The sequence below is a fragment of the Hylobates moloch genome, unplaced genomic scaffold (assembly GCF_009828535.3).
Source record: "Hylobates moloch isolate HMO894 unplaced genomic scaffold, HMol_V3 SCAFFOLD_29, whole genome shotgun sequence".
In the NCBI taxonomy this organism is placed as follows: domain Eukaryota; kingdom Metazoa; phylum Chordata; class Mammalia; order Primates; family Hylobatidae; genus Hylobates; species Hylobates moloch.
Window position 1 is genome coordinate 2,069,149 of NW_026652304.1, and position 13,398 is coordinate 2,082,546.

Genomic DNA, 13,398 nt, shown 5'->3' on the forward strand with positions numbered 1-13,398 from the left:
AAAAAAAAAAAAAAAAAAAAAAAAGAAGGAATCTGTACCTGATCCTGGGGGCCCCAGAGAATCACTGACCAGTTTTAAGATAAAGAAAGATAAGATTAGGCATACCTTTCATTAAGACCTCCCTGGCAGCAATGAAGAGAGTAAATCTGAGGCATAAAGAACAATGCAGGGAGCTAGCTCAGTTAGTAGGTTGTTGCCCTAGTCCGTGTTAATGAGCACAATTCTCAGAGCCAAAGCACAGCTGCTGGATATAGAGATGGGGGAGGCACTGGAGATCTAGTAAGGAGACAGGATTTACAGTGCTTAGGAATTGATTAAAAAGAGGGAAGTGTTGAAGATGGCTTGGGCAAATGGAGGCAGATTACCACCATGACTGAAGCAGGAGAGGGACAAATTTGAGCAGATGTCATTTCAGTTTTGAATGTATTTTGGTGTTCACGGACCATGCAGGTGAAGCTGTCCAGCAGGCAGTTAGATGGCTTCCAATTTACATTACCATACTCAAGTGCAATATTTCATTTTGTTTGGTTGTGATTGTTTTATTGTGTTCGTTTGTTTGTTTTGAGAGGGAGTCTCTGTCACCCAGGCTGGAGTACAATGGCGCAATCTTGGCTCACTGCAACCTCTGCCTCTCAAATTCAAGCGATTCTCCCGCCTCAGCTTCCTGGGTAGCTGGGATTACAGGCACACACCACCACACTTGGCTAATTTTTTGTATTTTTAGTAGAGATGGAGTTTCACCATGTTGGCCAGGCTGTTCTTGAACTTCCGACCTCAAGTGATCCACCCGCCTCAGCCTCCTAAAGTGCTGAGATTATAGGCATGAGCCATCATGTCCGGCCTGTTTTTGTTGTTGTTGTTTTTGAGACACAGTCTCACTCTGTCACCTAGGCTGAAGTGGTGTGATCTCAGCTCACTGCAACCTCCACCTCCCAGGCTCAAGCTATCCTCCCATCTCAGCCTCCCAGGTAGCTGGGACCACAAGTGCGTGCTACCATGCCCAGCTAATTTTTGTGTTTTTTGTAGAGATGGGGTTTCGCCATGTTGCCCAGGCTGGTCTTGAACTCCAGAGATCAAGTGATCCACCTGCCTCAACATCCCAAAGTGCTGGGATTATAGGTGTGAACCACCAAACCCAGCCAATATTTCTTTACAAAATCAAATTTTCCACCATCACACCTTTACAGATATCTAATAGAAAAAGCTCCCTTGACTCTCCCAGACTCCTCAAATCTATCCCCTATTTCCATTCACAAAACCACTACATGGTTCAGATCTTTATTATCTTCTGAACTGGACTAGTTTGAACTGGACTATCTAACTGGACCAGTCAGGGAGCCACTGACTGGGCTCCCTACCTTCCCTCAGCTGTGTCCAACCCTTGGAATGCAAGGACTTTTTTGCTTATCTGTGGTGGCAGATATCTCAAAAATTATGCATGGTTGTTTTTTGTTTGTTGTGTGTGTGTGTGTGTGTGTTTGTTGTTTGTTTGTTTGTTTGTTTGTTTGTTTTAGCTTATCAGCTATCACTACTGTTAGTGTATTTTACTTGTGGCCCAAGACAATTCTTCTTCTTCCAGTGTGGCCCAGGAAAGCCAAAAGGTTGGACACCCCTGCTACCCTCTAAGCCAGTCTGACTTGAGGGAAATCTTTCTTTTACTCAGAAACCTTCTCCGGCTTCCCATTACCTATGCAGTGAAGCCTGAGTCATTAGACTGACCTATCCCGATGATTCCTACACCTGCCTCCAGTGCCATCTCACACCTTTGGTTTCACCAAGTATCATGTCCCAGGCTCCCTGCACCTCATTCATTTCCCGAGCCATCTTTTCACACCTCCATTTCTTCTTTGTTCCTGCTGTTCTTTCTGCTTCAAATTTCTTCCCACCTCTTATGCCTGACAAATTCCTACTCATTCTTTAATGCTCCCCTCTTCTGTGAAGATGGCTCACTTACCGCACAGAAAAATGCATTGCTTCTTTTTCCAGGTTTCTGTCAAATTTTATACCTGTCTCCATCATGGCACTAATTGTACTATTTGCACTAATTGCACTATTGCACTATTGTACTATTGCACTAAGTGCACTAATTGCACTATTGTACTATTATGCCCCGATCTCCCTGTCTCATCTGCTAGACTTGATTTTCCACAGACACCTTTGGCCCATCTTTGCATATCCAACCTCAATGCAGGCATGATGATTCCTCAATGTTTTAAGTACAGAAGAATGAAAAGGAATATGTTACTTGAGTGTAGATGTTTCAACTTTAGAGTATTTTTCATGCCAAATTCTGCATCGAGGCTGTTGAGCCTGCGTGCCTCCCTTTCCCTTCCCACGATCCCTCCTACGGACTCTTTCAGTCCACACTTTTCCTCCCCATGCTGTCCAGCAAAACCTCTCTTTGATGTTGTTTTTCACAGCCACTGCCTCATGCCACTCTTCTCTTTGGTCACCAGACTTCACACTGGTCTACTAGGAGGTTGCTCCCCTTCCTCTCAAGTCTCCCCTCAGCACAAAGCAAACTGGCTTCTGCTCTCCACCACTCCACCAAAACTGCCTCTCAAAGATCACTGACAATCTCCCCCCGTTTGAATCCTCAGTGCGGGCCCCTTCTCTTCCCGTTTAACTCTCCTCTCCCACTGGGTGATCAGTGCCATTGTTTCTGAGACTCTGCATGCCACAATCTCAGCTCCACTGGGACATCACACTATCTTTCTAAAATACTGCAATGTGGCCGGGCGCGGTGGCTCACACCTGTAATCCCAGCACTTTGGGAGGCCGAGGCGGGCAGATCACGAGATCAGGAGATCGAGGCCATCCTGGCTAACACGGTGAAACCCCATCTCTACTAAAAATACAAGAAATTAGCCAGGCGTGGTGGTGGGCGCCTGTAATCCCAGCTACTCGGGAGGCTGAGGCAGGAGAATGGCGTGAACCCAGGAGGTGGAGGTTGCAGTGAGCCGAGATCACGCCACTGCACTCCAGCCTGGGTGACAGAGCGAGACTCCATCTCAAAAAAATAAAAATAATAAAAATAAACATAAAATGAAATAAAATACTGCAATGCTCACACTTACCACACTTCATATTCTACAGAGTAAAGAACACTCCATCTTCATAGTCTAAGCCATTCCAGTCTTTTCTCTTGCCACAGATCCACCAAGAATAAATAACATGTTCCAGCCATGTAGGATTCACCATTTTGCATTCTCTTAATATACTATGCGCTTGCCAGATTTCATGCCTTTGTTCAAACTGTTTCCCCTATAGTATCTGTCTCCTCTCTCCACTATAATCCGACTTATCTTTCAAAAATGAACTTAATTATCTCCTCTCCTATAAAATCTTCCCTTTATCTAGAAGCTCCTACAGCACTTTATTAATTCCATACAACATGTATAAACTTATAGTATAGCAAATTATCTAAGTATCTGCCTCCCTTGTTGAATTATGAGCCCTTTAAGATAAGGAACTGTGTATTATTCATATTTTAGCTTGCCAAACCTTTAGGACCTCATATATGATAGGCATTCAATAAATACTTGTTGAGTTTAATTAAATTAATTTGAATCAAGGAAGCTCCAAACCCACTGTTCCTTGAAATTGACTTAACCAATTAAGTCCAGGACTTAACCAAACTAAATACTGTAAAATTAACCAAACTAAATACTGTAAAATTCAGAATATTTTCAGGTAAAATTTTGTACTACAACAGATGCTTCCACTCATGGTCATGCCCTCAGGTCATTACTTTTTGTTTCTCAAAATTCAAGTTGTCTCGCAAAACACCTCCAGAAACCAGCTCTGCCTCCAGGCGTGTCAGCTGACCCTGAAGAGTCTCCAACATATTCTCTGCTTTCTGGGCCCTCTGGAGAGCTTTCTGGTGAAACCCAGACTCCTTTCCCAACTGTTCAACAAGCTCAGATATTTGGGCTTCAAGCTGGGAGACCATCTGGAAACAAAGAAACAGATCAAGAATAAGCCTTGTTTTGGATGCAAGGAAGTGTTCACATCTACTGCTCTGCCTAAGCAGCATAACTGTTTATGATACCAACTTCCAGATTATTTGTAAAAATCCCATTTAAAATATGTAATTGATAGCTGTATTTGCCTCTGTTTGAAATAGTCTACATTCATTATTGAATTAAATGTTTCGATTGGTATTTTTAATTTTATATAATTCTTTTAACAGGTTAATTGATAAAAATTTATGGATAACCTTTACTTACCCCAAAACTATTGCTAAGAGTTTCAAAGTTTAGTAGGAAAAAGAATTAAGACAAAAAGTACTGTAAAAATCTACAAAGAGTCATTCCCCAGAAAAATTCTTTCACCATTTTGAGTTGACTTAAGATTAGACAGTGAGTTAATCTTGGTAGGTAACATCGAGGTATTACAGGGAATTCATGCACAGATATATGCTTTTTCAAACTTTTTTCAGCTTTCTATTGAAGATTGGTTACCTATGCTCTAAACTCCAGGGATGCTGACTCTACACTACATAGTTATAGAGTAATACCATTTTTGCTTTGGAGAGGTCAACATCTCTTTAATATGGTGACTCTAAATAGGGTCAGTGTCGATGTACAAGAGAGCAGGGAGATCTGAGTACTGTCCCATGTTAAAGTCCCTCCAGGCTCTCCTCAACCCACCTGATTTGCCCAATGCTCCCATCCTTCCCGGGAGTTCCTCTTTTTGTCCTGATCATTCCCTTAAACCAAGAGTGCAAGTTTACCAAGGACCTCAGGGACACTCTCAGAAAACTCAAACTGATTTTACTAAATCCAGTTTCATAAAATGTGGAATTCAATAAAACCACCAAGTCCAGGGTGATAAATTTGTTTTCTTTTGATGGTTTATTTTGGAAGAGAAGAGGGAAAACATAGTATTTACATAACAGTACAGTACCATTCTCACAGAAATGGAAACATCCTGACTGTTTCAGATTTTTACTGTCTAAATTTTTAAAAAGAAAACAATTTCTATTTGCCTATCTATAAACAGCCATGATTAAACACGTAATCTGCCTTTAAACTTTTTGAAAGGCTATTATATGGGAGAACAAAAGGATTTGTTCTGAGTTACCCTCAGAGCCTATATTGAGAACCAATAGGTATAAATCAAAGAAATTCCATATTTATGAAAGGAAAACATTTTCCCCAGTTCCTATAAAGTGAGATATCCCCATAAACTTTCCTTTAACTACAAAAAGTATAAACAAGCAAAAAATAATCCCCTGTGATCCCACCACCCAGAGGTAAAAACTATTAACATTTTTAAATAATTTTTTGTGTGTATTGTTAAAATATAGTTGAAATATTATACATGCAATTTTGTGTCTTTGTTTTTACCTAATCATTCTCATGCCATTTGAAATTCTTAATTAACATTTTAATGGCTGCATTAAGAATTCATCAAGAGAATGCGTCATCATTCACTTAAGCATTCCGTTGTAAGAAAGGTAAAAGTCTTCCCTATGAGGTCTGAGAAAAAAAATTAAAAATAATAAATAATTAAAATAAAGAAGAAAGGGAAAACTTTACAATGATTACAGCCGTATAAAGACACTGTCCAGTAGGGAGTGGATTCCCAGTCACCGAAGATGGCCGGAAATTGGCTAACTACAGGCACATCTCACTTTATTGCACTTACTTTATTGCTCTTTGCAGATATTTTAGTTTTTTACAAATTGAAGGTTTGTGGCAACCCTGCATTGAGCAAGTCTATCAGCGTCATTTTTCCGACAGCACAAGCTCACTTTGTGTCCCTGTGTCACATTTCGGCAATACTAGCAATATTTCAAACGTTTTCATTACTATGATATCTGTTATGGTGATCTGTGATCAGAGATCTTTGATGTTACTATTGCAGTGTTTGGGGTGCCACAAACCACTCCCATATAAGTCAGTGAACTTAAATGATAAATGTGTACGTTCTGACTTTTCCACTAACTGGCTGACCCCACATCTCTCTTCCTCTCCTTGGGCCTCCCTATTTCCTGAGACACAACAATATTCACATTAAGCCAGTTAATAACCTTACAATGGCCTCTAAGTTTTCAAGTGAAAGGAAGAGTCAGGCTGGGCATAGTGGCTCACGCCTGTAATCCCAGCACTTTGGGAGGCCAAAGTGGGTGGATCACCTGAAGTCAGGAGTTCAAGACCAGCCTGGCCAACATGGCGAAACCCCATCTCTACTGAAAATACAAAAATTAGCTGGATGTAGTGGCTCACGCCTGTAGTCCCAGCTACTTAGAAGGCTGAGGCAGAAGAATCACTTGAACCTGGGAGGCAGAGGTTGTAGTGAACCAACATCACGCCACTGCACTCCAGCCTGGGTGACAGAATGAGACTCCGTCTCAAAAAAAAAAAAAAAAAAGGAAGAGTCACACTTCTCTCATTTTAACTCAAAAGCTAGAAATGACTAAGCTTAGTAAGAAAGGCATGTTGAAATCTGAGATCGGCCAAAAATTGGGCCTCTTACTTCAATTAGCCAAGTTGGAAATAGAAAGGAAGCATTCTTGAAAGAAATTAAAAGTGCTACTCCAGGCCAGGCACAGTGGTTCACACCTGTAATCCCAGCACTTTGGGAGGCCAAGGTGGGTGGATCACCTGAGGTCAGGAGTTCAAGACCAGGCTGACCAATATGGTGAAACCCCATCTCTACTAAAAATACAAAAACTAGCTGGGCATGGTGGCTGGCGCCTGTAGTCCCAGCTACTCAGAAGGCTGAGACAGGAGAATCACTTGAACCTGGGAGGCAGAGGTTGCAGTGAGCCGAGATTGCACAATTGCACTCCAGCCTGGGTGACACAGCAAGACTCCGTCTCAAAAAAAAAAAAAAAAAAAAAAAAAAAAGTGCTACTCCAGTAAACACACTGATACAGTGTGGATATTTGTCCTCTCTAAATCGCATGTTAAAATTTGATCCTCACAGTTGGAGGTGGGCCTAGTAGGAGATGTTTGGTTCATGGGAGCAGATCCTTCATGAATGACTTGGTGTCATTCTCGCAGAATTGAGTGACTGCTCACTCTTAGTGCCCATGAGATCTGGTTGTTGAAAAGAGCCTGGCACCTCCTCCTCTCTCTCCCTTTCTTTCTCTCTGGCCGTGTGATGCCTGCTCCCCTTCATCTTCTGCCATGAGTGAAAGTTTCTTGAGGTTCATTGCCAGAAGTAGATGGCACTGTGCTTCTTGTATAGCCTGCAGAACCAGGAGACAAATAAACCTCTTTTCTTTATAAATTACTCAGTCTCAGGTATTCTTTTATGGCAACAGAAATGGACTAAGACACACACAAATGATGAGGAAAAAAATAGCCTTATTGCTGATACAGAGAAAGTTTGAGTGGTCTGAATAGACATCAAACCAGCCATAACATTCCCTTAAGCCAAAGCCTAATCCAGAGCAAGGCCCTAACTCTCCTTAAATCTATGAAGCCTAAGAGAGATGAGGAAGCTGCAGAAGAAAAGTTTGAAACTAGTAGAGGTTGATTCATAAGATTTAAGGAAAGAAGCCATCTCCATAACATAAAAGTACAAGATAAAGCAGTAAGTGCTGATGTAGAAGCTGAGGCAAGTTATCCACAAGATCTAGCTAAGATCATTGATGAAGGTGGCGACACCAAACAACAGACTTTCAATGTAGGCAAAACAGCCTTCTACGGGAAGAGGCTGCCGTCTAGGACTTTCATAGCTAAAGAGGAGAAGTCAATGCCTGCCTTCAAAGCTTCAAAGAACAGGCTGACTCTCTTGTTAGAGGTTAATGCAGCTGGTGACTTGAAGTTGAGGCCAGTGCTCATTTACCATTCTGAAGACTCTAGGCCCCTTAAGAAATATGCTAAATCTATTCTGACTGTGCTCTAGAAATGGAACAGCAAAGCTGGATGACAGCACATCTGTCCACATCATGTTTTACTGAATATTTCAAGCCCACAGTTGAGACCTATGGCTCAGTAAAAGATTCCTTTCAAAATATTTCTGCTCGTTGACAACATACCTGGTCACCCACGAACTCTGATGGAGATGTACAAAGAGAGGAATGTTGTCTTCATGCCTACTAACACAGCATTCATTCTGCAGCCCATGGATCAAGGAGTAACTCTGACTTTAAAGTCTTATTATCTAAGAAATATACTTCATAAGGCTACAGCTGCCATAGAGAGTGATTCCTCTGATGGATCTGGGCAAAGTAAATTGAAAACCTTCTGGAAAGGATTCACTACTCTTGATACCATTAAGGACATTCATAAGTCATAAGAGGAGGTCAAAATATTAACATCATAGGTGTCATCTATGAGATGATTCTGAGGGGTTCAGGACTTCAGTGGAGGAAGTAACTGCAGATGTGGTGGAAATAGCAAGAGAACTAGAATTAGAAGTGGAGCCTAAAGATGTGACTGAATTGCTGTAACCTCATGATCAAACTTGAATGGATGAAGAGTTGCTTCTCATGGATGAGCAAAGAAAATTATTGAGATGAAATTTACTCCTAGTGAAGATGCTTGAACATTGTTGAAATGACAGTAAGCGTTTAGAATATTACATAAACTTAGCTGACAAAAAAGCAGCAAGGTTTGAGAGGATTGACCTCAATTTAGAAAGAAGTTCTGCTGTTGGTAAAATGCTATCAAATAGCTCACATGCTACAGAGAAATCTTTTGAGGAAGAAAAAGAGTCAATTGTTGTTTTCAACTACATTGTTGTCTTATTTTAAGAAATTGCCACAGCCATCCAACCTTCAGGAACCACCACTCTGATCAGCAGTAACCATCAACATTACAGCAAAACCCTCCACCAGCAAAAAGATTATGACTTGCTGAAGGCTGAGATGATTGTTAGCACTTCTTAGCAATAAAGTATTTTTAATTAAGGTATCTATATTGTTTTTTAGATATAGGGTTATTGCACACTTAATAGACTACATAGTCTAGTATAAACATAACTCTTATATGCACTGAGAAACCAAAAAAAAATTGCATGACTCATTTTATTGTGACATTTGCTTTGTTGCAGTGGTCTCTGAGGTATGCTTATACCAATTAAGAATGTTGCAATGCAGATTGAAGTGCTACATGAGGAAGGTTAGACTACCTGAGCTCTAAACTCTTCAATCCTGTGCTTCCATGGCTCTCAAGCTTCCAGACCTATAATTCAATTAATTCTACACTTCTGTGTGTGTGCTTGAAATTAGATATTTGATGGTAAGCTATTCAGAGCCACATCCAAGGAATTACATTTACCAAGGAAATTTTTAGTGTCATCTCAGAACAGGAAGCTCTGAGAAACCTCATTTCATATTTCCTACCTTTCCTGCTTACCAATAATAAAAATATCTACTGATACATTCATAGTTATATTAGTAAGTATACCTTACTCATATAGCAGATAAATCTGATCTTAATGCAAGAGAAACAGTGTTTATCTTGGTATAACAAATAATGTAATCTACAAAAAATTGTCCACAAGATGCTGCCTCCCAAGGGACTGATTCGCATTATTAGAAGTACAGCACATCAGGAGATGTGGTTTCACGTTGGACTGCAAACAGGAAGTGAGCATTTCTACCTGAAGACTCTTCAACATCTCCTATACCACAAATGACACAGCGGAGATAACAAAACCAAAGAGAAAACTGATTCAATAAACCTCAAGCGGAGAGAGGGAGAACTGTGTGATCACTTAGCTATAGTCAGCACACCACCGACTTTACTGGAAAAAAGCAAGCCTTCTGTAGACATCAATCAGTATGGTCTCCATTCTGAAGCTGACGCCCAGAGTAACTGCAGTAAGTTAGACTAAGGGAGTGATACTGACCCTGAAGGAAGATGTAAGCATCTGACGTAGACCAGAGTGCAGGACGGGGACTTTAGAGTCAGATAGCCCTGGTTTCAATTTCCCCTGTACCACTTACCAGTAGGTTAACTGAAGCAAGTAACTAATCTCTCTGAAATTCGTAGATTTTGCTATGATGACTCAATGAGCTGATTTAGATAATTTGACCCCCACAGTGTTTCACACCATACTAAAGTTCAACACATCGCGTCCATTTCCGTCATAGGGTTACTGCTCCAGGGTACGGGTTCCGTCAATCCTGTGCTGTCGCCACGGGGAGCTAAAGAACCCTCCAGGAATTGTCCTATGCCATGTTTTTCAGCCTATTTTCAGCATAGTCTTTCTCTCAACTAGAAGTCTTTCTAGGAAGAACAAATAAGGGACAAATGTGTTTGAATCAAAGGCAAGAAGGTCCCTCTTGCATCTTCACCCCATCTGGACCTGAGGGTGCTCTACAGACCCTTGAGACTCAGCGAAGCGCGACTTTAAAACCACTAATACATAGATCGCTGAAATTTGCAGGGGATACCTGCCATGCCAAGGTTCTCGTGTCCAGAGAGAAGAAAACAGCTGAGAGCCCTCCTGCACTCTATCAGATCACAGAACGTAGCTTCAGAAGCTTATTTAGGTGTCAGTGCATACGACACCACCAAGTTTTTTTCTAACTAAATTTAGATAAATTAATTCAAATAAATTAACATTCCAAACTGACTCATTCTTGGGAACATCAAATGCCAGTGCCTGAGTGAACATATGTGCTCCACCAAAACCGTAAACTTGTGCTGTTTTTCATACCGAAATGTCTAAACAATAAATAAGCCTTGCTTTCTTTTCTTTTTCTTAGGATCATTTCTTAACATATACCTGATATTCTATGGGACAAGATGCACCAGATATTTCAACACTAGAGGTGGGCAGTGGGGGGTGAGGGGTGAAGAATACATACCTTTAAACAAAAAAGATATTTTTTTGTTTGTGCTTTTTTTTTTAAACAAAAAGCACAATATAGTTAAAGAATAAGCTGCATGGTTTTTAGAAGTAAAGTCATAATGCCCTAAAAGATTTAATTCACTCTCCAGGGACAACTATGTGTTGATTTCACCAGAGAGACATTTTTGTCCTAAAATTAAACCAAATAGAAGCCAAAAAGTTCTACACTGATGAAAGAGCCATTTGGGTCACTTAAAGTCCAGTTCCTTTTAGACATAAACTCTTTTCCAATTATTCAAGCTATAATTTTCACTTGGAGAATATGTTAGTTACCAGGTACTAGAAAGTGTCGACCAAATCCTCCCTCCCTCCGGTTGGCTTGTGTGGCCAGCACTGTTGACTGGCTAACCCTACCCTACTTCCTCTGTTCATCTCAACTTTTGTTTTGAGTTAAATTAGGTCCCCCCCAAAAAAGATATGTTGAAGCCCCCCAGTACCTCAGAATGTGACTTTCTTTGGAAATCGGGTCTTTAGAGTGGTGATGAAGTTAAAACGAGGTCCCTAAGGTGGACCCTAATCCAAGATGACTGGGGTCCTTATAAGAGGGGAAATTTGGACACAAAGACTGACATGCATAGAGGAAGGCAATGTGAAGACACACGAAGAACACTATCCCTCCAACGAAGAATGCAATGCCTGAGGCCAGCAGAAGCTAGGAGTGAGACATGGGACAGATTCTCCCTCACAGCCCTCAGAAGGAACCAACCCTACTGACACCTTGATCCCAGACTTCTCATCTCCAGAACTGTGAGGCAAGAACTTTCTGTTGTTTAAGCCGCCTAGTTGCGGTACTTTGTCATGGCAGCCCCAGGAAACTCATATAACTGGAGAGGCTAGAAAAGCTGAAACTTCTATCTGTTCACTCTCTCAGATGCCTCTGTAGCCTGGAGCGACCATGCAGCATAATTTTGGACAATGAAATGTCCCAAATGGAAGTGTGCTGGTGCTTCTGGAAAGATGCTCACTTTAGTAGGTGGCAGGGTTAAGAACAGAGCAGGAGAATGATAATCGGGCTCTGGGATCAGAATGGGGAGGAGGAGGCTGTGGAGCACATCTCCAGTCCTTTACAGCAGAGATCGCCAGCCTTTTTGTCACCAGAGACTGGTTTCGTGGATGACAATTTTTATGTCAGAATGAAACTGTTCCACCTCAGATCATCAGGCATTAGATTCTCATAAGATGCATGCAGCCTAGATCCCTCGCATGCACAGTTCACAATAGGGTTCACGTTCCTATGAGAATCTAATGCCACTGCTGATCTGACAGGAAGTGAACTCAGGCAGCAATGCTCACTCGCCCACCACTCACCTCCGCCTGTGCAGCCCATTCCCTACTAGGCCATGCACTGGTGCGGGTGTGCAGCCCGAGGGTTGGAGACCCTTGCTTTATAGTGTCAGGCAGGGTCCCCACAGCTCCCACAGAGCCCCTGGACCAGCAAACACCTCAAGGAAGGAAATAAAGCCTTCGGTGTACCTAAAGCAGAACAGGAAAAATGTGCAGATAGAGGTGAAGAAGAAAGAAAACAAAATTGCCTCAAAATTCTAAAGTAAAATCTGAAAATGTCGTAACTTTCTGTCATTGTGCAAGAAGTCATTATTTCATAAACAACTGCTATGGTGTCCTGAAATTCCAAGGCTAAGTAACATCTAAATACTCATTTAGAATTCGTGGGAACCTGGCAGTAGAACATTCCTCTAAGACAGTGGTTTTCAACTGGGGGCAATTTTGACCCCCGGTGGACATTAGGCAGTCTCTAAAGACATCTGTGGTTGTCACAAACTGGGACGGGGAGTGCTACTAGCAGGTAGAGGCCAAGGACACCGCTCAAAATCCTGCAATGCACAGGACAGGCCCCCACAGCAAAAAATTATCCAGTCCAAAATGCCGATAGTTCTGAGGATGAAAAACCTTGCTCTGAGATATAGTAAAGCTTCTAAGAAGATTAAATCTTGCCAGAAGCAGATATGCAAGGAACAAGTAGAAATGCCGTGCTGTAAAAGTGTGGGTGGTGTCCTGAATTCTACTGAGAACCGCAAACACAGGAGGGGAAAAATGGATAGCACAAGAGTAAACAAGACAAGCAACGTTCGGGAAGCAGGAGCCAGCCTGAAGCGGAGAATCTGCCAAGCTGAGCCTGAACCCGCAGTTGAGCCTTCACGTCAGAATTACTCAGCCACTGACTGTGTGCGTAGCCATGGCAGCTGGCAGGGACATGCAGCCTCCTCAACAAACAGATTCATCAATTTGTAAAGCTCCCATTCTTTAGAAACATTTCTAAGACAATATATGAAATCCATTTTCTCCTGATTTTACTTGAAGATGAGTCCCACGAGACACCAGCTATATGCTTGATTTCAGGCTTTTAAATAGGGAGAGCAGCTATTGAAAAAAATTACAGGGTAGGAACGGCAGACAAAGGCACTAAAAAGACTGAATCATTCTAATTTTTATGGGGAGTGGGAGAAAGCATGCCCAGCTTAACCAATTTACATCATTTGGCTTTAGAAAATAAACATATACATCATGCTGATAATTATGTGCCTTGTTTCACATTCAGGGATTAAAGTAGTTTTAAGA

At 41.5% G+C, this 13,398-nt stretch overlaps 1 protein-coding gene across 2 annotated transcripts in view; it reads right to left on the bottom strand.

The window, feature by feature from the left end:
* LOC116463231 (damage-control phosphatase ARMT1) overlaps window positions 1-13,398 on the bottom strand; it is a 168,300-nt gene that overhangs the window by 36,029 nt on the left and 118,873 nt on the right. For both annotated transcript variants that reach the window (XM_032146244.2, XM_058434508.1), the window contains one exon: window positions 3,752-3,952. In XM_032146244.2, the coding sequence (XP_032002135.1) occupies window positions 3,752-3,952 (201 nt within the window). The remainder of the gene's footprint in view (window positions 1-3,751; window positions 3,953-13,398) is intronic.